Source organism: Macaca thibetana, chromosome X (genome assembly GCF_024542745.1).
Source record: "Macaca thibetana thibetana isolate TM-01 chromosome X, ASM2454274v1, whole genome shotgun sequence".
Taxonomy (NCBI): domain Eukaryota; kingdom Metazoa; phylum Chordata; class Mammalia; order Primates; family Cercopithecidae; genus Macaca; species Macaca thibetana.
In genome coordinates, this window is record NC_065598.1 from 129,258,881 (window position 1) to 129,285,275 (window position 26,395).

Below are 26,395 nucleotides of genomic sequence, written 5' to 3' on the forward strand. Positions count from 1 at the left end.
AGCCAGCATTCTTATTTCTCTCTACTATGCTAGCTACTAGTGTAAATAATGTGCCTGCCTTGGTTTTAAATTGTGTTTTTCAGATATTGGAAGAGGGGCCTGGAGAAATGGATGCTAGAAGAAAACACTGGAAGAAGTATATGTTTACTCCTTTTTTTAGTGCACAGGATGTTCTAGAAGAGACTTCTCAGCCTGAATCTTCTTCTGAACAAACGACTACAGATAGCAGCAAGAGAATGGAAGAAATTTATAATTTGTCCAGTAGAAAGTTTCAAGAAGAAAGTAAATTTAGGAGGAAAAAATATATTTTCCAACTAAATGAAATAGAACAAGAATCAAATTTAAGAGAGAACAAGATAAACATTTCACAGAACGAGACAGACACAAATTCTGCATCCTATGAATCATCTAATGTGGATGTTACAACCGAAGAAAGCTTTAACAGCACGGAAGATAGCTCTACCTGCAGTACAGATAACTTACCAGCTCTACTAAGACAAGACATAAGAAAGAAACTTATGGAAAGAATGTCTCCAAAACTTTGCCTGAATATTTTGAATGAAGAACTGGAAGAACTTAATATGAAATGCAGAAAAATAGAAGAGGAATTTGAAAACGCTGAAAAAGAACTTTTGTACTACAGAAAAGAAATATTCACAAAACCTCTAAATTTTCAAGAAACAGAGACGGATGCTTCAAAAAGCGACTATGAAGTTCAAGCTTTAAGAAATGACCTGTCTGAAAAAGCAACAAATGTAAAAAACTTAAGTGAACAACTCCAGCAAGCCAAAGAAGTCATCCACAAATTGAACCTAGAGAACAGAGATTTAAAAGAAGCTGTTAGGAACTTAAAACATCAAACCAAGTTTGGAAATGTGCTCCTAAAAGAAGAAATGAAATCATATTATGAATTAGAAATGGCAAAGATCCGCGGAGAGCTCAGTGCCGTCAAGAATGAACTGAGAACTGAGAAGACCCTACAAGCAAGAAATAACAGAGCCTTGGAGTTGCTTAGAAAATACTATGCTTCTTCAATGGCAACATCATCAAGTATCTTTGACCACTTTACTGGGGATTTTTTTTAAAACTTAAAAATATCCTTCCATTACACAAGTCATTGAGCCAAATCAGTGTTTATTGTATTTGCTTTGTGTATTACTTAAAATATATGTAATAGGATGTTATTTTCATTTTTGGTAAATCACAGTATCTATAAAACATATACATGTTTCCAAGCTTCTGCTTTCTCTTTCTGATGAAGTTATTCCAGGAGTACAAATGGAAACGAAGCTTTGGAAATCTCATATATTCACTCAAAAACACATACTGATTCACCAAATCATTTATGAATACAAATCAACAGCCATTTTGTGATCTTGTAAGCAAATATGTCCTTGCAACGTGAATATTTTTCCATCTGTGTTCATTGATGTTAACAATAAAAATCTTGTTTATGTGTATAAGCCTAACATATGCCTGTGGGTCTTGTAACTGCCTGTTCAAACTCAGTGGGATACCAAAAATGTATCTGCTTACTTTGGGGGTCTAACTTTAATTCGGTACATATAAACATCTCTGAAAAAAATGTAGTTTTTTTTCTTCCCCCTGCTGTTTTTCCCCAGGCTTTCTCCTTTGACCTGGCCACGGTTCCCATAGACTAGAAGACAACTTAGAGACATTGCTGTGACCTTTGCTAGAGCCCTGCTCTTGTCAGCAGTGGCTTTTGTGTTTTCTTATGTTGACCAGTAAGGGGCGTTGTTTACACAGTTCTCTCAAAACTCGACCAGGGGAAAATTTCGAAGCTTCCTCTCCGGCTTACATCACAAGTTGGTGGGGACTGTGGTGAAGTTGGATGTCATCTGGATAAACTTTCAGTGAGCTGGCTTGATTTTTACAGTAATCCAGCCCTGTAAGGGCCCCAGGTGATGACAATTTATTTTACACTTATACGTGGTGAAAATGTACTGCCTCAATCTTTTGGTGGAAGTGATGGGCCAGTTGATCCTTTACCATTTGTTTGTATCAGTTATCAAGATATCCTGTAATAGGAGCTCTATTTGCATGGTGTTTTAAAGCCTAATGAACCAAATGTAACTGCAGACTATGAGGATGAGATACAATTGTAAGGGTTTAGGTATCTTCCCTGTTGGGAAAGATTTGGCTTCTAGTACTTGCTCTGCCAGTAACTAGTTAGTTAACTTTCTTCCCCTAAATGTCCTTATCTATGAAACAAGGCAGCAGATGTATCATCAAGATTCTGTTCAGTTCTAATGTTCTGTGATTTCACCTCAATGATTTTATTTGCAAGTGTAACTCTACCTGTAAGGAAGTAAAACTCCTATGGCATTGGATGCATTCAATTCTTTTTTGTTTTGTTTTGTTTTGTTTTTTTGAGATGGAGTCTTGCTCTGTCACCCAGGCTAGAGTGCAGTGGGGCAATCTTGGCTCACTGTAACCTCCGCCTCCCGGGTTCAAGCAATTCTCCTGCCTTAGCCTCCTGAGTAGCTGGGATTACAGGCACCTGCCACTACACCTGGCTAATTATTTTTTTTTTTTTTTTTTTTTTTTTTTTTTTTTTTTTTTTTTGTCAGTAGACAGGGTTTCACTATCTTGGCCAGGCTGGTCTCGAACTCCTGACCTCATGATCCACCCACCTCGGCCTCCCAAAGTACTGGGATTACAGGCGTGAGCCACAGCGCCCAGCCTGGATGCATTCAATTCTAATACTTTGGGGGACCTACTTTGCAGACCCCCTTCGAAAGAAAATATAAGCAGGGTCCTTTATATAGATTGAACATCTCCAAATACTATCAATAATAAATCAATAGAGGTTGTTTCTCTACCTTTCTCTTGTTTCCTCTTTATTCATTAAGGCTGGGGAAGGCACTGAATGGATACTGACTAAGCTGACCTGGAGGCTGAACAAGTCTTGCCTTGCCTGGGAAGATTGCCGTAAATTGGAAGATGCTAATCGTTGGAGCTTTCTGACTTAGTCCTGATAAACCTAACCCAAGCACTGGCAGCCTGCCTCAAAGGGGGAGATGACTTTCAGGTTTTTAGTGGTCACTGGCTTCCCACCAAGGGTCTAAGTATGAAAGCAAACTAGGAACTCGTTGCCCTGTTTTACTCTCTTCTTCATCACCCCCTTATAAAATTACCCCTTTGTACTTGCCTCATAAAGACTCTCATTCCCTGAATGCTAATGCGAAGAGCTGCTTACATGTTTAAAAATTTTATAATGTATTAATTAAGCTACTAGGCTCAATCCTTTCAGTATAATTCTTTTTTTATTATTATTTATTTATTTATTTATTTTTAGAGAGAGGGGGACAGGGTCTTGCTATGTTGCCCAGGCTGGACTCAAACTCCTGGGCTCAAGTGATCCTCCCCAGTAACTTGGGCTACCGGCATATGCCACCATGTCTGGCTAGTGTAATTCCATTTTCTTTTCTTTTCTTTTTTCATTTTTTTTTTTTTTTAGACTGTGCCTTGCTCTGTTGCCCAGGCTGGAGTACAGTGGCATGATCTCAGCTCACTGCAACCTCTGCCTCATGGGTTCAAGCAATTCTCGTGCCTCCGCCTCCTGAGTAGCTGGGATTACAGGCAGCTAATTTTTTTTTTGTATTTTTCTTAGAGATGGGATTTTGCCATATTGGCCAGGCTGGTCTCGAACTCCTGAGCTCAAGGGATCCACTCACCTCAGCCTCCCAAAGTGCTGGAATTACAGGCATGAGCCACCATGCCTGGCCTATAATTCTATTTTCAAAGAGGAACTTTTATTCCAGGAGTATTTCTGTGAACCAACCATACATTTAAGGTTTTCAGTGACAATTTGGTTTATCTTGCCTGAGCGTGTATGCGTGCTTGGGGGCAGGGAAAGAGTGGTGGAAGGAGGTCGAGAGACATTAAGTGTATGGCTTAGACTAGGTCTAGGGCAGGGGGTGGGGTTTCTTTCTAGGATGGAACTAGAATTCAGATTCTTGATGAGACAGCCTGAAATACTAAGACCCGGCAAGGCCTGCCCTATGGAAAGATCCTATGGAAAGCATAGGTCCAGACAGACACTAACCAGAGAAGTAATATACGATCACTAACTTCATAGGGCCAAGGAGAAACGGGAGCCAATGTCACAGACCAACAGTTTGGAATTAGGAAGGGATTGCATCAAAATAAAAGCAGGGCTGGAATAAACTGGGAGAAAGCTGAGCTACTATTCCTCTTCATGGGCAGATGATAACAGCAGTGCGTTGAACTAGTTTAAGGAACTAGAATCAGTATATCATCACTTTACTTTCTAGTATATTAAATGGGAGATCTGGAGGTGTCTTTGTTGTTGTTGTTGTTTTAGAGGTGGGGGCTGGCCTTGTTGCCCAGGCTGGAGTGCAGTGGCACAAGTAACTCACTGCAGCCTTGAACTCCTGGGTTCAAGCAATCCTCCCCACCTCAGCCTCCTGAGTAATTGAGACTACAGGGGCTTGCCTCCATGCCTGGCTAATTTTTTATATATTTAGAGACAGGGTCTCACTATGTTGTCCAGGCTGGCCTCAAACTCCTGGCCTCAAGCAATCCTCTGCCTTAGCCTTCTGAAGGAGTGGGATTACATGCATGAGCCAGCAGGCTTGGTCCTTGGAGGTGTTTATTTTATTTTATTTTATTTTTAAATAGGAATGGCACATCAGGCCACTCATCCCTTTAACTAATCTGTTGGGTAAAATATTTGAAATCAGCAATGCAGTCACACACCATTCATCACCAACTTCTAATCCCTTACTTATTAAGAAGCATGGGCTGTCACAGTTCTCTAGAAATATCTGTTCCACCTTGGTTTAATAATTCAGTTCTATAAACATTTGGTGAGTACTTATTGCCACAGTTCATTCCTTCTAAAACACATTTTTAAAAATTTATTGACATTTCCTGAATTTGGGACACATCTTCAAATTGATGTTATGTCATAGAATAATTGTCAGTATTTTGTTTCTCTTAGTAATTCATGAAATAATGGTGTGTCTTACAATTGATGGAGTTTTAGATTTGATGAAATAAGGTATGTGCTAGGCTGGGAATATGGGAATCAAAGGGTTTATGAATAAGACAAGTCTCTGACCTCAAGGAGCTTACTTATGCAATTAACTTAAACAATGTGGTAAGAGCTATACCACCAACGCTAATATAAAGTGCTGTGGGAGCATAAAGGAAGATCAATTAATTCTGCCTGTGGGACTGGGAACCACTTCGTAAAGGAGGTGACATTTGAGCTGGGCCTTGAAGGATATGAAGGATTTTTCCAGACAAAGCATGGGAGTAGGAGGCAGGGACATTTCTGGAATGTGAATATGGAAGGTTTATTTGGCTTCAAAGAGGACTCAGCAGCAATGAATTAGAGCACTGGTATGTTATGTGTTACTGATTTTTTTTGTTTGTTTGCTGAGATGGAGTCTCGCTCTGTTGCCCAAGCTTGAGTGCAGTGGCACAATACTGGCTCACTGCAACCTCCACCTCCCGGGTTCAAGTGATTTCCTGCCTCAGCCTCCCGAGTAGCTGGGATTACAGGCACCTGCCACCACGCCTGGCTAATTTTTGTATTTTCAGTAGAGACAGGGTTTCGCCACGCTGGACAGGCTGGTCTCAAACTCCTGACCTCCTCAGGTGATCCGCCCGCCTCGGCCTCCCAAAGTGCTGGGATTACAGGTGTGAGTCACCTCGCCCAGCCATGTTGCTGATTTTTAATGTCTCGTTTGAGGTTCTACCCTGAAAACTACTGGGAATTCCAACATTTTTGGTCATTTGCAGATAGACTGGAGAATGATGTTCTCAAGACATAAAGACCAGGTTCCAGACAACAAACTGCAGAAAACCATTTTGCTGATGCTACTCTACCTTTGAACGCTATCATTTTTGTTTTGGAAACAAAAGACCTAAGAGATTTTTGTCATAAGCCAAGTCTGCCGTGAGTAGACTGGTTTCAAGGAGATGTATGAAAGAGAAACATCACAGTTGCTCCTCTCTCCAAAGAAGCATAGAGCATAGAGGTTAAGTGCACAAACTTTGGTTATCCACTTACTAGCTGTGTGACCTTGGGCAACTTGTGTAATTCTCTGTAGCTCAGTTTCCTCATCTTGTAAGACAGGGTTCATAAATAGTGTTTTTGAGAGGTAAGATGAGATCACATACAGTCAATAAATGTCATCCTTGTTATTATCATTATTGCCTAATTGACAATGGGAAATCGACCAAATCTATCTGTCTCCTCCCAGCTATTACTCTCACCAAGCTTTTTATACCTATTGTGTTCCCTGGAGAGAATATGATGAACTAATTCATAATATGTGTATCAGTGATGTGTGTATATATTTGGGAAGGTGGAGCAAGTTGCAGAGAAGACATGTTGGTTTTATTAGTATACGAAGTCTTAAGGCAAAGTAGCAAATCTATTGTGATGGCTCTTCTGGCCTCAGGAAGGATCCTGTAGAGGGAATTTCTTGGGTTAAAGCCTACCCAGCCCCCCTCCAATCAGGTCTGTGTTCGACTGGGCCCTGGGTCCAGCAGGCAGAGTACCAGAAGGAGGAAGAAAGCCCTGCTATAGTGCTCCAGAGGGAAAAATCTCATCTAGGAAAAGGGAATGGAGACAAGAGAGGCTACTATAGCATTTTTCATTTCCCCTTGGCACAGGGAGCCATGCAGCTGGGGACCCACTACTACAGCTGCTCAGATAAAAATAAGTCATTGTCTTGTCCTTTGTACTCATAAGATACTGAAGCTATAGTTATCTATGTATTGTAGGTGTACCCTCCTTTCCATACTGAGTACCAAGGTGGTGTCTCCCCTGTTTAGTGGTCAGAGCTATTGTTCACAGGGTCTCTCTCTCCCTCCACCTCACTACCTCTCTCTGTGAATGACACCTTTGATCACACTCAACTTTCTGATGATTGCTATGTTTCACTGGGTGTAGGTTGCCATTTCCCAGGAGACTGGGCTTATTACTGGTTCTATGAGGATGTGTTATGGGGTATCCTCAAAGAATTACGTTTGCCTTTCAGCCCATGCCTGTTGACTCCGCAACAGGTGTTGTCATGTATGTTTCAGACCATGACAGGAGGCATACCTAAGAGATTCTCCTTATGTCACTAGCACCCTAGCCTGTATTTGGGCTATTGGTTGGAGCCTAGTAACAAAACTTTATCATGTGTCACACATTTCCACATGCATTGTCTTGTGTAGTCTGCACAAAAATCCTTGATTGCCACTCATTTTTTACAGGTGAGGAAACCGAGGCTCAGAGATATGAAATGACTTAGTCAGTATCACAGAGCTAGCAAGTGGTGGATCTGGGATTCAAACCAAGCCTGTCCAACTCCATTAGGATGCTTGCCCCATTATATCAGGTCACCTTTTGTGCTAAAATTAATGAGCCAAAGATTAATCATCGTAGAGATTATTTAACTTTCCCAAAGACAGACTCATTTAATACTGCCACCTGGACTCAACTTGAGTCAGTCATCTAAATGGCTGAGATGAGCAGTGAAGATGCAGCTTATTACTGGAAAGACTGACGTGTGCATGTCTTCTGATGGCAGGTTAGTAGGTCTACATGAAGACACAGCATCCTCTTCCTATGGTTATGGAATGGATGGTAACAGTAACATCAACGAGAACAATTGAAATATGAAGCCCAACTAACAGCTCTCTAAATAAAGAAAGCTCCAGCACTGATGGAGCCAAATCAATAAACAACCAGGACTCTTTGATGAACACTCACTTTAGCTTTGGGCTCTGACTTTTATAATTCAAAATGATTGATCCTATTTCACCCAATACTCATTTTTTCCTTAGATTATTTGCCTCCTAAAGTGTTTTCATTGAAAGCTAACTAATTTTTGAGAAAAATAAATGCTGTGAACCCTCACCCCCGAACCTTGCTGCTTAGAAAGTGTTAATTATACTTGATGATTTATATGTTTTCCTCTTCTTTCCTTGACTCCCTGGCAATCTTCTTAAAGTTACAGTAAAGGAATCATATTCTGCTCACTCATAACTGAATCAATCCTTGAAAAAATATTTCAGGATCTTTTTACTAAAATATCTTCAATAACAAGACAAAATGTTTTCTTTCAAACGGACAAATGTATGCAAGATTGTACAAAAAAACATTTCCCCTTCATACAATGAAGGAGAAGAAAATCGGGAAAGCTGCTTTTGACTTCGTAAATGTGGGTTATGTCAGCAGAGAGCCTGGAGGGCATTTCTGGTTTTGAGGTAATCAACCGTTTAAAATGCATAATACACTTGTATGTGGTTTTAATGAGTACAAAAATATATTTGCATGTAGCATAAGGACTTTTTCCCCACAAAACATGTGTTATCTTGAATCTTTTCCTTTGGGTATATATTAAGGTATGTTTATAAATAAACTGCTGAGAGCAAAGGGGCTCCAGTTCCTATGTTTGTGCCAGGGGAGAGTGCTGTACTAGAAAAAGCAGGAGACGTGGAGTTTGCCCACTTTGTTCCTCTGGTAGAAGATAATGAGATGGAATTTTGGGTGGTAGATGTTTACTGGGGATTGACACCTGTGAAGGAAAAGGGGGAGGAAGCAAGACTGGGCAGAGAGAAGTTGAATCGCCATGCAAGCCTGACAAAACCTCAGCAACCCCAGCAGGGACCTCTGGAGTATTGTTCATCAGAGTGCCCCGAATTGGGTAGAAATACCTGGGCTTTTGTTTTACTTTATTTTATTTTATTTTGAGGCAGAGGCTCACGCTGTCACCTAGGCTGCAGTGCAGTGGTGCAATCACGGCCCACTGCTGCCTCTACTTCCTGGGCTCAAGCGATCCTCCCACCTCAGCCCTCTGAGTAGCTGGGACCACAGGCGTGCGCCACCATGCCCGGCTAATTTTTGTATATTTTGTAGAGACGGGGTTTCACCATGTTGCCCAGGCTGGTCTCGAACTTCTGGGCTCAAGTGAGCCACCCGCCTCGGCCCCCCAAAGTGCTAGGATTTCAGGCGTGAGCCACCGCACCTGCCCCCTGGGCTTTTATTCTCCTGCCTCATTGAGTCGCCAGATGCAAGCTGCCTCTGTCTGGAAGAATATAACCTGGGGCCGAGTGTATGAGTGTCTCTCTGCAGGTAAGGCAGGCCTTGCAGGAGCTGACAGCTGGAGACTGCCTGCCAACCTCACTCCCCACCATTGGACAGCAAATCCTTTCTTGAGGTGGTGCATCTTTGTGTCTACCACAGTCCATCGCTTGCATCTCTTTCTCAATTCCTTCACGCCTCTCCCAGAAGGGAACCTTGGAAGAGTGGTATTAGTGGGACAAACTACAGCCCCCACTGCTACAGTTAGTCTTGGGGCTGCAACTGTTTCTCAGCACCTGCCGCCTCCACTGCTCATTCTAGGTCACGCTCACCCATAGCTACTGCCCTCTGGTGGCCATGATGGCTTCCTGGTTGGCCTGACCCAGACCCTAATTTCTGAGGGGCTAAGAGCAGCCTGGTCATTATCCCCTTCTCAGGCTGGGGCTGCTGTATCTGTCCACTTATAGTCACAATTTGGCAAGGAAGTACTGAGATATGCCCAGGTGGCACACCTATTTCTCCCTCTCCCCATTGTGGAACAGCAGCCCCATCTCCTCCTGATAATTTGAGTGAATTACTGCTACCAAGTCAGTGACCCCTCTTCTGGCCTACTGGTCTCTGGACACAAGGAGCCCAAAGTGTCCAGGCAGCAGCTGTAGCTTATAATTCAGTAAGAGGTTGACTCTGGAAATGATGTGTCTCCTTTGGAGACCAGGTCCTCTAGCCCTGTAGCATGTAAGGGAGAAAATGTTTCTTTCCTCACCCATTGTGAGGTTCATACCTAGCACCCCTATAACAAAACACAAATTAACAAGATAAAAGGAGACAAATTTATTTAACACAAGTTTTAAGTGACATGGGAACCCTCAGAAATGAAGACCCAGCGAAACAGGAAAAACTGCTTCTGCTGTTTTCTCAAATGCCAAGGTATCATAGTTGGGGGTAGCGTGTCCTGAACCCTGTCAAGAGTTACAGAGCACAAAGTTCCTATATTAGTCAGGATTCAATCAGAGAAATGGGGCCATTAAGAGATTTTATTTATTTATTATTATTATTATTATTTTGAGACAGAATTTCACTCTGTTGCCCAGGCTGTAGTGCAGTGGCGCTACCTCAGGTCACTACAACCACTGCCTCCCGGGTTCAAATGATTCTCCCACCTCAGCCTCCCAAGTAGTTGGGATTACAGGTGCATGCCACCATGCCTGACTAATTTTTGTATTTTTTGATAGAGATGAAGTTTCACCATGTTGGCCAGACTGGTCTTAAACTCCTGACCTCAAGTGATATGCCCGCCTCAGCCTCCCAAAGTGCTGGGATTATAGGAGTGAGCCACCACACCCAGCAAGAGATTTTATTTTTATATCTATACCATCTACATCTATCTATCTATCTATCTATCTATCTATCTATCTATCTATCTATCATCTATCTATCCATCAGAGATTTGACCTTAATTGTGGGAGCAGGACTGGTTAAACAGCCTCTGCATTTCTTCACATTTAATGTTAGCATGAAGTCTGCAGGACAGTCAGGAGGGAACAATGAATGAAAAATGGAGGAGAACAGAGACAAACTAGAACCCAGAAGCATGAGCTGGAACACAGGAGGATGAACTAGGGTCTGTATCAGTCTCTCGTTATCTCCAACTTGGGTGATGTGGGTATCCTGCAGGGGAAGCTGGTGCCCTTTGCCCACAGCTACACACACACCTGGCCTATATCCAGGAGTCTGAGACACTAAAGGATGGTTGGGAGGAAGGTGTAGCAGCCGCTGCTGACCCAGTTGCTGCTGCACGCCACTGAGGTGAGCCAATAGATAAGTGACAATGTGCATGAGCTACAACTGCACCTGGTTTCCCTGCACTGATTTTCCAATGTAGAAACTATATGGCTCCTAACTGACTAAGGCCCAACAAATCTCCAAAAGATCTCTGTGACCCACTCTAATTGGAAACATAGAAGTGAGGGAATTCTGGGAAATGTAGTTCAGCTGGCTGTTTCAATGCTCTATCAGACCAGCAGCTTCTGGATGGTGTGGTATGTAACACGATTGGTGGGTCCCCTGATCCTGAGCCCACTCCTGCATCTCTTTTGTTGGTCTTCTGGTCTGTCTCAGTGTTACGTGGAATACCACACTGGTGGATCTAATACTACCAAAGTCCTGAAATAGAAGTGCTGCCTGAGACTCTGCAGGCTGGAAAGTTAAACTCATACTGGAAATATGCATGTATTCCTATGAGAATGAACCATTGGCCCTTTCAGGATGGAAGGGGCATAATGTTGTGAACTCGCCACCAAGTGACCTGTTGGTCTCCTCAAGGAATGGCACCATATTAGGGGCTCATTGTTGGTCTCTGTAGCTGGCAGGCTGAACATTCTTTAGTGGCAATTGCAAGATTGGTCTTTGTAAGTGGGAGTCCATGCTGTTGGACCCAGGCTTAGCCTCCCTCTCTGCCTCAGTGGCTACTCTGTTCACATGCCTATTGCACCAATACTGAGGTGGCCAAGGATAGAGACTGGCTGATGTCAACTGCCAAGGTCATTTTGTCTGCTTGGTTGTTCAATGCTTCTTCTGAGCTAGATGCTCTCTAACTGGCGTCAATATGTGCTACAAACATTTCATGCTTAGTGCCCACTTGCACACGTCTATCTACATCCCTCTACCTCAGATGTCATTGTTTCCAATTTTCCAGACTTTTCCCTTCCAAACGCCTTACCAGCTAGGTGGGCCATTCACCAGTGACCATAGCTTCATAAATATTTTAACCTCAAGCCACTTCTCTTTCCACCCAAGGTGGGTGATAAAGTGCATCACCCAAAGCTCGGCCCACTGGGAGGATTTTCACCTGTCACTGTCTTTCAAGCACCCCCAATCTCCCAAGAGAGGCTATAATGCAGCCAGTGTCCATTTTTGGCTTGCACCCGCATACTGACCCAATCCATTCATAAACCAAACCTTTCCTTCTTTTCTTCAATTGATCTGATGGAATCCCCATAAAGTTGCAGGCATGAGCTGAAGGAGGGCACTTGTATAACAGTGGTGCATGCCATGGTGGTCTAGGCTACCTGATCTTGCACTTTACTAGTGCCCTGTAGTCCTCCTCATAAGCACTCCTGGAAAGCCCCCTTTTGTCTTTTGATGAATTGTTGCTGGGTCCGCCTGACCTTTAGTGGGTCTGATAAGACCCAGCTCATGATAAACAGTTCTAGTTCCATGATCACTTGGTGTTCTGTGGTCAGGTGTTTCATATTTTTTAATTAATTTTTTTTTGAAACAAGGTCTCTCTCTGTCACCCAGGATGGAGTGCAGTGGTATGATTTCGGCTCACTGCAACATCTGCCTCCCGGGTTCAAGTGATTAACCTGCTTCAGCCTCTCGAGTATCTGAGATTACAGGTGTCCACCACCACGCCCGGCTAATTTTTGTATTTTTAGTAGAGATGGAGTTTCACCACATTGGCCAGGCTGGTCTCCAACTCCTGGGCTCAAGTAACCTGCCTGCCTCAGCCTTCCAAGGTGTTGGGATTACAGGCGTGAACCACCATTCCCGGCCAGGTGTTTCATCTTTACCAGGGCCCAATAGCATACCAGAAGTTGTTTTTCATAAGGCATGTGATTCTCTTCTGTAGGTGACATGGCCTTTCTCCAGAACCCCAGGGGCCTGCATCATTATTCTCCAACAGGGGGTTGCCGCAGAATCCATTCTGCATCTTTTCCCACCACTCATACCTCCAACACCACACGATCTGCTAGATTGTATGGCCCAAGTGTCAGGCAGGGCACTTACATGACAGCCTGGACCTGATGCAGAGCCCTTTGCTGCTCCTGGGCCCCAGGCATAACTAGTAACCTTCCTTGTCACCTGTTATAGAGGGATGGAGCAGAATCCCTAGATGTGGGATACATTGCCTCTAAAACCCAAAGAGGCCCACCAGGTGTCATGATTCCTTCTTTGTGCCAGGAGGTGCAATGTGCAGGAATTTATCTTTTACTTTTACTTTGGAGAGAATGCCCCAGTATACCCTGAACCACTGGACCTCTAAAATTTTTATGGATCTGGTAAACCTCTAAATCTTTATAGAGTTTATCTCCCACCCTCAGAGTATATGTGTCTTACCAAGAGGTAGCACACTAGTTACCTCCTGCTCATCTGGTCTGATCAACAAAACATCATCAATGTAATAGGTTAATATGATATTCTGCAGGATGTCCAGATGTTTTTACTCTCTTCAGACTAAATCATGACAGAAGGTAGAAGAGCTAATATAGGCCCAGGGCAAAACTATAAATTTATATTTCTTCCTATTTATTTGAATATTTCTGATTCTTTTTTATGATTGAAATAGAAAAGAATGAATTTTCCAAATCAACACCTACACAACATATATTGGAGGCTATATCAATCTGTTCCCACAAAGATATCAGGTCTGACACAGCAACTATGATCAGAGCTACTATTTGGTTCAGCTGGCAGCAGCCTACAGTCATCTCCAAGGATCTATCTGGTTTTTTCAGGCACAAGACTGGTAAATTAAATGGAGATATGATGAGAATCGCCACCTCTATATCTTTTAGATCCTTAAGGATGCTAATCTGCATATACCACCACCCCAAGTGGATGTGATAATTTACTATCTTGGCCAGGAGTGGTGGTGGTGGTGGTTTAGTATCAGAGGCTTCCACTTGGCCTTCCCCATTGTAACAGTTCTTATCTCACTGGCCAAAGACACAAAGTAATGGCTGCCCCAACTACCCGATCATACACTTGGAGACTGGGGTAATGACCACTGAGTTCTTGTACCCAGTGAAGTTCCTGTGAGCTGGATCTTGGCCAAGACTCAATTTCTTACCTGGTTCCCATATGTCCCCACTCTCACAGTGGGCCATGATGATGCTTTGGGTCTCTGAGTGTCCATGTCAACTCAGACTCTAGGTCCAACACTCCTTGAAACATCTAAGTATTCCCTTTCTCTAGTGCACAGTTACCTAAATGCATGCCCAGAGGTCTCTGCAGGAGGAAAAAGAAGAATCATGGCAGTGTCCTTTCTCCTAGGGACCCAATCACCTCTTCTGTTAGTGAGTTCTGGAACTGAAAACTGGCTCAAATCTGAAAACTCTACAAGAGATCATGACTTTTTTTTACTGAAGTGACTGCCCTCAGCCTCCCAGATATTTTCAGCTATTACAAGCTGAGTAATACTCTTTTCAATAAATTTTGCCCCTGGAGATGCTCTGTTCTATTAACCATCTCCATAACTCTCCTGGATCAGGCTTCCTGAACTGTCATGCTAACTTTGTCTTATAATAATTGCAACTTCCTGGCTTCGGGAGATTAAGGACCACCACCTGCCCTCTGCTGTCTTGGGTCTTATCATCCATAGTGCTATCAGTGAGCTAAGTTTATAAGGGCTTTTCCTGTTGTCAGTTCTGACCTGCAGAGGAGGCCACTACTGAAATTTTGAGTGATGCTTGCTGGCGATCTTCTTGCCAGTGGATTCCTGATGGCCTTGTTGAACAGTGTGTCCTCTGAACCTTTCCACAGAATACAGTCTTCTGGTGGGTCTTGTGGTTGTACATAGTGACATGAGTTCCAGCATGCTCACTTCCTTGAGCCTCGAATCCCTCCCTCTGCAATTTGCCGCAGCAATTCTGACATTTCAACTTCACTCAGCATAGGCTGTATTTCTTACATCTAGGAGCCATCTTAGTAGAAAATTTGCACCATTTCCTGGGGTCTTTGACAGGATGTTAAATCCCGTATCTCAGGAAAGCACTCCCAAGTCAGCAAACTTTTCCTATTGTATGATCCCACTGCCTCTATTCCCACCGCCTTGATCAAGCCCCCTCAGAACCCAGCCTCATGTGTATATTCCCCTTTCTCCTGCTAGTACACGTCAGCTACTTATTGCAGTTTCTTTGAAGTGTAATCCCTTTCCTCGTTTGCAAGGCCCAGCGTATCCCCAGCGCAGCATATCCCCAGCAGCTATGCTTAAACTGATCCCTGACTGTGAGGCTAGTGCCCTGAAAGGGAAGTGGGAGCAGGCCCTAACAGGGAACATATGTTGTCACGTGGGAAGAGGCCTCTGCATAGTCTTCTACCATGGGTGCTAGTAGGGTGCTAGCTCTTGATAGGAATGAGGTGGGCCACATCTACTGGTTCAGAAGGTTTAGGGGAGTGTGGGGAGTCAAAATCTTTGTAGTCATTCACCTAGATGACTCCATCCATGTGTCACAGTGCCTGATTTTTCCAACCAAGGGCCTTGTTTGGAACAGGCCCCCCAAAATCTGGCCATAAACTGGCCCCAAAACTGGCCATAAACAAAATCTCTATAGCACTGTGACATGTTCGTGATGGCCATGACACCCATGCTGGAAAGTTGTGGGTTTACGGGAATGAGGGCAAGGAACACCTGGCCCACCCAGGGCGAAAAACCACTTAAAGGTGTTCTTAAACCACAAACAATAGCATGAGCGATCTGTGCCTTAAGGAGATGCTTCTGCTGCAGATAAGTAGCCAGACCCATCCCTTTATTTCTGCCCATCCCTTTGTTTCCCATAAGGTATACTTTAAATCTATAATCTATAGAAACAATATTTATCACTGGCTTGCTGTCAATAAATACATAGGTAAATCTCTGTTCAAGGCTCTCAGCTCTGAAGGCTGTGAGACCCCTGATTTTCCACTCCACACCTCTATATTTCTGTGTGTGTGTCTTTAATTCCTCTAGCGCCACTGGGTTAGGGTCTCCCCCACCAAGCTGGTCTTGGCAGGCCTTGCCTTGGTTGGGTATTTAACCTTAGTAGAAGTCCAGCCACTCTGACTATTGAGTCCTAGGTTTAGTTCCCAGAGTACTCTGCCCTCCTCATAGGAGATGAAATAGCTTTCTAATTTTTATTTTTATTTACTTATTTATTTTTTTTGAGACAGGGTGTCTCTCTGTCACCCAGACTGGAGTGCAGTGGCATGATCTTAGCTCACTGCAGCCTCAAATTCCTGACTCAAGCAATCCTTCCACTGCCACCTCCTGAGTAGCTGGGACCACAGGCATGCGCCATCACCCCCAGCTGATTTTAAAAAATTTTTTGTAGAGGCAGGGTCTTGTTTTGTTGCTCAGGCTGGTCCCCAAACCCTGGCCTCAAGCAATCCTCCCACCTTAGCCTCCAAAAGTGCCAGGATTATAGGCATGAGCCACTGAACCAGGCAAAAGAGCTCTTTTGTATATAATCACAGAGGCCTTCTCAGCTTTTGCACCTGGCTTTCAATTGCCTATTACCCTCAGCAGTTAATTAAATCTTTAGTCATCCGATCTTGTCAGCTACATAGTTAATATTCCCTCCCTTTATTTCAAATGCCTTCTGTATCACACCCATAATGCATTTCCAATGCACCTCAGGTGAAAGTTTAAACAATCAGACTGCTTCCTGGTGCCATCTGTACTCCTCACTAGTGAATAAGGGGTTCTCATTTTCACCTGAGAGGTGAGTGATCTGACTCCAAAAGTCCATCCTATTGGCTGCTTTCTCAGAACGCTCCCAGTATCAACTGTCACAGGGTTCTGCAGAAGCAGGCATGGAAATGAAATTTGGGGTACAAGATATTTATTAGGGATAAACATTTGTGCAAGGAAGAGGGAAGAAACACTATTGGGCAGAGGGAGAAGACGAACTACTGTGCAGGTCCAACAAAGCCTTGGCCAACCCAGTAGGAAACTCTGGAACAAATAATGCTCGTTCAAGTGCCCCATCTAAAGCCAAAATGGCCTTGCCTTTATAGCCCTCCCTCTCTCACTCACCAGAAGCAGGCTGTCCCAGGAAAGGTGTGACCTTGGGGTAAGGTGACTCTCTGCAGCTGTGGAAGGAGCTGACAGAAAGGTGGAGGATGTTTGCTAATCAAACTTCCCATAACTGGGCAGCATGTCCTTCCTTAAGGAAGGATTCAGGTGGTAGATCTCAGTGTCTACAACAGAGTTAGAAGTCGAGGGTCTGAGTCCTGACTCTTATCACTTGCTTGCTGTGTGACACTGGGCAAAGTGCTCCACATTGTTGAATCTCTGTTTTCATATTTTGAAATGGACATACCATGGATGGAACTGGAGATCATTATGTTAAGTGAAATAAGCCAGGCACAGGAAGACAAACATCTCATGTTCTCACTTATTTGTGAGATCTAAAAATCAAAACAATTGAACTCATGGACATAGAAAGTAGAAGGATGGTTACAGAGACTGGAAATGGTAGTAGGAGGCTGGTAGGAGAAGTGAGTATGGTTAATGGGTACAAAAAATAGAAAGAATGAATAAGACCTACAATTTGATAGCACAACAGGGTGACTATAGCCAATAACAATCGCACATTTTAAAATAAAAAAGTGTAACTGGGTTGTTTGCAACTCAATTTGTAAATGCTTCAGGGATGGAGACCCCATTCTTCATGATCCTCTTTGCATGCCTGTATCAAAACACCTCATGTACCCCATAAACATATATACCTACTATGTACCCACAAAAAAAAATTGAAAAATTTTTAAAAGAAATAAATAGGAAAAAATAAAAACAAAATAAAATAAATTGTAGGTCTGTAAAAAAATGGAAATAGGCCAGGCACGGTGGCTCACGCCTGTAATCCCAGCACTTTGGGAGGCCGAGAAGGGTGGATCATGAGGTCAGGAGATCGAGACCATCCTGGCTAACACGGTGAAACCCCGTCTCTACTAAAAATACAAAAAAAAAAAAATTAGCTGGGCACGGTGGCAGGCACCTCTAGTCCCAGCTACACCGGAGGCTGAGTCAGGAGAATGGCGTGAACCCGGGAAGCGGAGCTTGCAGCGAGTGGAGATTGCGCCACTGCACTCCAGCCTGGGCGACAGAGCAAGACTCCGTCTCAAAAAAAAAAGAAAAGGAAATACTTTCCACATGGGGTAGTTATGAGAAGATTAAATAAAGCAATGCACACGCAGCAGCATTTTGTAACTCTAAGGTGTATTATAAACATGAGTTTTTATTGCAGGAAAAGGGCACATTTACATTCATAGAGCTTCTTTTTTTTTCCTTTACTCTTCTCTGGCCTATTTCCACTTCTTTCAGTCACCTACATTAAAACAAGTAATACACTGGATAAAGTTTATTCATTTTTTCTCTATTGGAGCAAATATCCATTCATGTGAAGATCTATGTGTGACTTATATTTAGATATTTAATAGTGACTAATACAGAGCTTTGCACCCCATCATATGGGACCTACAAAGCCAGAGACAACAGTCATTTGCTTCCTTATAACAGGAATGGCTTGTTAGCAAGATTTAACTGGTGGCTTTACTATCAGTTTCATTCAAGTAAGCTTTTGTGTGGATAGACAATATTTCTTGAATATTGAATGAGAATCAAATGAGACCATATACATAAGAAGCTTTGCAACGGACTGTGCACATGCTTTCATTTCCATTAATATCATTTCCTGCCCAATCATTTCCTTCTCGAAAGGTAATTTCAAGCCTCTGTAAAGAAGTCCTGTGCTTAAGGATCTTGCTCAAAAATGCCACTTTCTTCCTGAAGGCTGGACTTTAAGGAATTTCCACTTCTTTCTTACCAAACAATAAGCTCCTTGATTATCATAGTACACATATTCAATAATATTTGTTGAATGACTTAGTGACTGAATGAAATACTTTTAAAAGGCAATAAAAGAGAGGCTTTTCTTGCTAAATGGAAGGCCTCATTTGTCCCCATCCTATTGAATGTGCTGGTTCTGAGAAGAATTGAGTTACTTTAATTTTCACTCTAGGCTTTCCCCAAGTTTGGTGAAACTTTCCACAGAAACTGTTTGTTTCGTTATAGTACCATCTTCTGTTTTATTTATGTTACTAGCCTTATATATGTGTGGCTTATATTTAGATATTAAATATTGCCTAATACAGAGTTTGGCACCCAATAAGTAAATATTTTTTCAGTGAATGAATGAACAGGAAGGATTGTGCCCAGTTTTATAGGAGAAAAACAATGTTATCAGAAGTGAAGAACTATCTGCAAAATTATATTAAATAATAAATCCAGAATATTTTATTTTCATAATATACCTATATATTATGTATGTGTACATAGTATAGCCATATATACACACATATATACATGTATAGTGTCTACGTATAGTCAATATGTTTGTGACTTTTTCTATTTAAACTTTCTTTTAAAAAATTTTTTGAGACAGAATATCACTCTGTCGCCCAGGCTTGAGTGCAGTGATGTGATCTTGGCTCACTGCAACCTTTGCCTCCTGGGTTCAAGCAATTCTCCTGCTTCAGCCTCCCGAGTAGCTGGGATTCTATGTGTGCGCCCCCATACCTGGCTAATTTTTGCATTTTTAGTAGAGACAGGGTTTCACCAGGTTGGCCAGGCTGGTCTCAAACTCCTGAGCTCAAGTGATTCGCCTGCCTTGGCCTCCCAAAGTGCTGGGATTACAAGCGCAAGCCACTGGCCCAGCTGGCTACATAAATTTTCTATACAAAGTCATTGCCGATTAATATCATCATTGATGGCATAGAGCTTGAACAACCAAAATGCACTTAAAAAGCTTCAGTCTTGGACCCCTCCCTCTCCAAAACTGGATAATTAACAATGCCCTAACTTGCATGTATAAACAGTGTCTGAAAGAAATAATTTCCATTACACTGTACAATATTTAACACAGAATTTAGTAACACTCATTATTTATTGTTATTTTTGCAGAACAGTGTCACATTACAGAAATTGTTTTGCTTTATTATGGAAATTTTCAAACATATACAAAAGTAGACAGAATAAGATGGTGAACCACTATGTACACATCACATCGCTTCAATAATTACCTACACAGGCCAGGCATGGTGGCTCATGCCTGTGATCCCAGCACTTTGGGAGGCCAAGGCAAGTGGATCACTTGAAGTCAGGAGTTTGAGACCAGCCTAGTGAACATGGCAAAACCTGTCTCTACTGAAAATTCAAAAATTAGCCAGGCATGGTGGTGGGCGCCTGTAGTCTCAGCTACTCGGAAGGCTGAGGCAAAAGAATCGCTTGAATCCTGGAGGCAGACGTTGCAGTGAGTCAAGATCACGCCACTGCACTCCAGCCTGGGTGACAGAGGAGACTCTGTCTCAAAAAAAAAAAGAAAAAAAAACACCAATACATTGCTCAAACTTCCCAAACTTGTTTCATTGATATTCCCCCAATTCTTCTGAACCCCAACCCATCCTGTCCTCCTCCTGCTGAACGATTTTTTATTTTTTTTGAGACAGAGTCTCACTCTGTCACCCAGGCTGGAGTGCAGTGGTGTAATCTCGGTTCACTGCAACCTCCGCCTCTTGGGCTCAAGTAATTCTCCTTCCTCACCCTCCCCAGTAGCTGGGATTACAGGCATGCCCCACCACACCTGGCTAATTTTTGTATTTGTAATAGAGATGGGGTTTTACCATGTTGGCCAGGCTGGTCTCGAACTCCTGACCTCAGGTGATCCGCCCACCTCAGTCTCCCAAAGTGCTGAGATTGTAGGCATGAGCCAATATGCCCAGCTGCTGAACGATTTTAAAGCAAATCCCAGACAGCATATCATTTCACCTATAAATGCTTCACTTTATAAAAACCTTTGAAGGAAGTATTCACCATATCTTACTGTTTACTGGTGTGTATAACAATATTAGTTCCCTTGAGGAAGACATAAAATCAAATATTCTGAACAAGGCAGTATTGGTATTTAGCCCTGCATTTTTAAAAAAGCAGCTTAAAAGAACACACGTATTTATTATCTCATGCTTCTGGAGTCCAGGCATAGCTTAGCTGTGTCCTCTTAGCTGCAGTCAAGTGTTGGCTGGTGCTGGGGTCTCATCTGAGACTCAACTGGGGAAGGATCCACTTCCAAGATCTCATGGTTGCTGTCAGGACTCAGTTCCTTGTGGTCTATTAGCCAGAGTCTCACCTCATTTCCTTGTTACATAGGCCTCCCTAATGGCTGCTTGTTTCATCAAAGCATGTAAGTTGAGAGAGAGAAAGTCTGCCAGCCAGTTGGAAGTTGCAATCCTATGTAATATAATCATGGAAGTGACATCCCATCACCCCTGTCACATTCTATTGGTAAGAAGCAAGTCACAGGTCTTACCCACATGGAGGGGAGAGATTACACAAGGTGTGAATTCCAGGAGACTGGGATCACTGGGGACATCTAAAAGCCAACCCATCACACTTGGCATGCTTGAAGCTGATAGATAAGATCCAGGTTCAAAACAGCTTTCCAGAGCAAGAGGCAGTCACTTAGGAGCAGGGTTCTACTAAGATTGAGTGTGGCAGAGAGGTGAGCTGGGTCCAATAAGAAGTCTCTTGATCAAACTCTATTAACCCAATCAGGTGGACTAGCAGGTGCTTTCTGTTCTCTCTGAGAAATGTGCTCACTAATGCTCAAAGTTTCTGCACGTGGGAGGATGGAAGGCTTCTCTCAGGCCAGCATTGAGTACTTCTGTCTCCTCCGTTTAGGTTATATGCCTTCCACAAGTCAGCTGAGTTTGTCCTCAAAACTGATAACTCCAGTTACTATAATTACATTATTGTATAACTAAATATTACATAAATTGACTAGATATGGGTATGAAAAAGTGTTTCATAAAAATGGACTTTAATGTTATAGAAATTATTATTAAATGACTCAAGTTGCTAAAAACATCACTGTCAACTTAGCCATGGTTGAAACATTGGTAAGGATGAGGGAAAGATAAAAATCTAGAAGGAGTCTGCTCTCAGATTTCTTTGCCCGTGTTTCCTAAGTTCTTCATCCACTTTAAATAAACAGGAACTAGTAATCAGATGAAGCATATATGTGCTGTGTATACAAGAAGGATGAGGAGAAATGCTCATCAGCATGTTCACACTTGAAGAAAAGTCTTTAGTCTTAAGTCAGAATAGTAAATGTACAAATATAGGTTTTAAGGTAGAATAAAATTTTCACATATAATTTTTCAGTTTCTGAATAATTGTGTAGTTAAGTCAGGCCTAGCTATTGATCATCTCCATTCTTATTTCATGGGCATCTCAGGTGAGGGATTGCTTTCCACTTACCTTTTGTTTTGCCTTTTTCTCAAGTGGTACCATCCCTACTTGACCCAGTGACTTTCATTCCTAGCTGGTATTCCCTGCTGGATAGGTGAGTTCATCCACCCACGGGCTTAGGTGGCTGGAGATCCAGCTGATTGACATGTCAACTGAGCATCCTTCTTCTCCCAGCTCAAGATGTTTCCCTATGCCCATGACAGGCTGAAACCACTAGAGTCGTTCAAGTGCTTGGACAACTGTACCTGTGGATCCTTCAAAACCCCAGGTCTGAGAATAGAGGCCTTTTAATCCAGTTGTGCTCACAGGCTCAGCATTAGATCTGGCTATCTCTAGGAAAGCCTCCGCTGTCAGGTCTCCCAGGGACATACGATCATATGCAACCTGCTATCCTCACACTTGAATTCCTGTTACTCATCTATGCCATAATCACTGGGTGTCTGCTTCGAGAACAAAACCAAATTTAATTATTAACCTTATCTTAAACAGAATTAGGCAACTAAAAATAATAAAATTGAACAAAGAAGTATATATATATATATTTTGGATAAATTAGGCGGGTGGATCACATGAGGTCAGGGGTTCGAGACCAGCCTGGCCAACATGGTAAAACCCCATCTCTATTACAAATACAAAAATTAGCCAGGTGTGGTGGGGCATGCCTGTAATCCCAGCTACTGGGGAGGGTGAGGCAGGAGAATCGCTTGGACCTGGGAGGTGGAGGTTGCAGTGAGCCAAGGTCATGCCACTGCACTCCAGCCTGGGCAACAGAACAAGACTCTGTCTCAAAAAAAAAAAAAAAGAAAGAAAGAAATACCTGAGACTGTTTAATTTATAAAGAAAAGACATTTGATTGGCTCACAGTTCTACAGGCCATACAAGAAACATGGTGCTGGCATCTACTCGGTTTCTGGGGAGCCTCAGGGAGCTCACAATCGTGGTGGAAGGCAAAGCGGGAACAAGTACATCACATGACGAAAGCAGGAGAACGGGAGAGAAGTGGGGGATGCCAGCACTCTTTTAAACAACCAGATCTCACGAGAATTCACTCACTATCAGGAAGACAACACCAAGGGGATGGTGCTAAACTGTTCATGAGAAAATTCCTCCCACATGATCCAATCACCTCCCTCCAGGCCCCACCTCCAATATTGGGAATTACATTTCAACATGAGATTTGGGTGGGAACAAATATCCCAACCATATCAAACACCGACCCTTTTCTTCACTCTAATTCTAACCTCCCCTGTTCACCCACAATGATACCACCCGTGGAAAAAGAACAACGGGAAGTGGAAGGAAATACATGAAAGAGCCATTCTGCGGTGGGTTGGCGCAACAGGAGAATCTTGAATAGCTTCCTGCCTCAACTTTCCAGCACCTAGCTCCAACCTTTCAGTAAGACCATTTAGGTTGTACTCATTTCTTGTTGCTGAGAGAAATTAATCTTTGGGGATCTATAATTTCACTAAAGTTTTATCTTAGAGGTTTCTTTAAACCGTGTCTACACAAGCAAAACTCAATGATTAGATGTGAGCGCTATACCGATTATCCCGGTAATTCAAGCAAAACACCCAGTTCTTGCGTAAAATAAGAAGTTTTTGTGTTCGTTTTTTTCTAATTCTCTATACTACCCAAATACAAGGGATTGTAATGATACCATAGTCCTTAGGATTCGTACTGGAGGCATTATAATTTGGGCCTTCAAGTCTTGTAGTAATTAGAACCCTGCCGATAAAATAAGACTTTTACCAAATCCCACTTGATGTTAAGCAAAACAAAGTTTTACAAACATGACAGATAATTGCTCTACTTTGAATTTTACTTCATTTTAGAATTATAGTTCGGAGAATTCTATTAAAACAAAGTGAACCTTAACAAATAATATCTCAAAATAATGTCTTTTTTTTTTTTTTTTTTTTGAGACAGTCTTGCTCTGTCACCCAGGCTGGAGTGCAGTGGCACGATCCTAGCTCACTGCAGTCTTGACCTCCTGCGTTCAAGAGATCCTCCCACCTTAGCATTCTGAGTAGCTGGGCCCACAGGCACACGCCACCATGCCCAGTTAATTTTTTATTTTTTGCAGAGATGGGCTCTTACTATGTTGCCCAGACTGGTCTTGAACTCCTGGGCACAAGTGATCCTCCTGCTTCAGCTTCCCAAAGTGCTTGGATTACAGACTTGAGCCACTGCACCTGGCCAAAATTCTATGAAAACAAAGTTTTAATATTAAAAAGAAAGCAGCTTCCTACCAGACATATGTCTTCATGTGTCTGAGATGGCAGTGACACTTTCTAGTTTACGATGAACCAGTCATGACAAGTCCCTATGATCTGTTTCAAACCAGGCCCTCTTCCTTTGTTTCTGAAAGGGTAAAAATTTGTATCAGACAGACTACAAAATACTAAGAAAACAGGACCTTCACCTTACAGTTAATTCTTTTAGCTTACTTTTTTTTCTGATTATAAAAGCTATACATATTCATTGTGGAAAATCTAGAAAATAGAATGTGCTCTTTGATCCACTAATTCCATTTCTAGGAATCTCTTCTTGCATATAAGCTCAATAATTTATGAGTGCATGGATGTTTACTGTGGCATTGTTTGTAACAACAGAAATGTCCACTAAAAGGGAAATAATTTAATTATAGTTTCTCTACACTATGGAATTTATGCAGCAGCTTTAAAAAATGATGTTAGTCTATATGAACTGATATGGAATGATTTCCAACACATATTTTTAAAAGATTAATTGTATCTTTATCATAACCAGACATTGCTTTTCCTGTTGAAGAGGCTGCGTCTTGGTTGCTTTGGTTAAATATATTGTCTTAACTCAGAACCAAGGAGACAGTTTTGACTAGGAAAGCTTACAAAGTAAACACAGTCCCTCTTTGTGACTAGAAGATACGTTCTCTTTATCCATATAAGCTTCCATTTTCTGCCTTCTTTTTGCTGGGGTGGGGTAGTGGGATGTTCTATTTTGATTTTTATCCTAGTAACACAGGCATAAGATTAAAAATAAGCAATAGCACAGGTTTTTAATGAAATGCAATATCCGCCTGCCTCACTCCTCTCCATTTTCAGACATACTTCCTAGAAGTAACCACTTTTAACTATTGCTCTTTTTAATTCTTCTGATGGTAATCCACTGAATGCCAGATAATCTGCATATTATTTGACAATCCAAATTGTGCCAAAAATGCTTATAATGCAAAACATCAGCCTCCTGATACATTCCCTCTATTTCTGATCCTCCAAAGGTAACCACTTCCTTGTCCTTTCTGCCGTCTTGTTTAGTGAGGTAATACATTCACGTGGTTCAAAATTCAGAACTACATACCAAGGTGTACATTGGACCAGGCACAGTGGCCCACACCTGTAATCCCAGCACTTTAAGAGGCTGAGGCAGGCAGATCACAAGGTCAAGAGATCAAGACCAACCCAGCCAACATGGTGAAACCCCCTCTCTACTAAAAATACAAAAATTAGCCAGGTGTGGTGGCGTGCACCTGTAGTCCCAGCTACTTGGGAGGCTGAGGCAGGAGAATCGCTTGAACCTGGGAGGTGGAGGTTGCAGTGAGCCGAGATCACACCATTGCACTCCAGCCTGGCAATAGAATGAGATTCCATCTCAAAAAAAAAAAAAAAAAAAAAAAAAAAAAGGTGTACGTTGACAAGTCTCATTCTCTCTCACCTTCCATCCCATTTTACCTGCTTTTTTGCATGTTCTTCCAGTGTTTATGCAAATGTATGTTCTCCTCTCTCTCTCCTTTGTTACACAAAAGTAGAACACTCTAAACACTGTACTACACATTGCTTTTTAACGTTTAACAAGATATGTTTTTACATCAGTACATAGAGAGCTTCCTGATTTTTTAATAACTGCATAATATTCCACATAATATTCCATTGGGTAGATACATCATAATTTATTTAACCAGGCCCTGACTGATGGACACTTGGATTGTTTTCAGTCTTTTAATAGAGAATGTTTTGGAAATAAAATCATACATCTGGCAATTTTTAAGATATGACTTTGGTCATTTACATAAAAAATACTTACAGAAAGAGATAAGGGGCGCAAGTAACTTCCAGGTAGAAGTAATTAATTGATTCTCTTTCACACCTGAGCACAATCTAAGGTTTATCCCATAAACCTTTTCAGGAGTAGTTTGAGGATCCATAAGAAAGGCAAGCCCTTGCACTCACAAGTAAACAAACTTTAAAAGACTGACGATATATATTTGAAAAGCA

At 42.2% G+C, this 26,395-nt stretch overlaps 2 protein-coding genes across 5 annotated transcripts in view; both read left to right on the forward strand.

The window, feature by feature from the left end:
- The window catches only part of CCDC160 (coiled-coil domain containing 160), an 820,286-nt gene extending 818,817 nt beyond the window's left edge, over positions 1–1,469 (forward strand). For all 4 annotated transcript variants that reach the window (XM_050777329.1, XM_050777328.1, XM_050777326.1 and 1 more), the window contains exon 3: positions 84–1,469. In XM_050777329.1, the coding sequence (XP_050633286.1) occupies positions 108–1,085 (978 nt within the window). In that variant the 5' untranslated portion in view covers positions 84–107 and the 3' untranslated portion in view covers positions 1,086–1,469. The remainder of the gene's footprint in view (positions 1–83) is intronic.
- The window catches only part of HPRT1 (hypoxanthine phosphoribosyltransferase 1), a 1,139,661-nt gene that overhangs the window by 876,921 nt on the left and 236,345 nt on the right, over positions 1–26,395 (forward strand). The gene's annotated exons all lie outside the window — the stretch shown is intronic.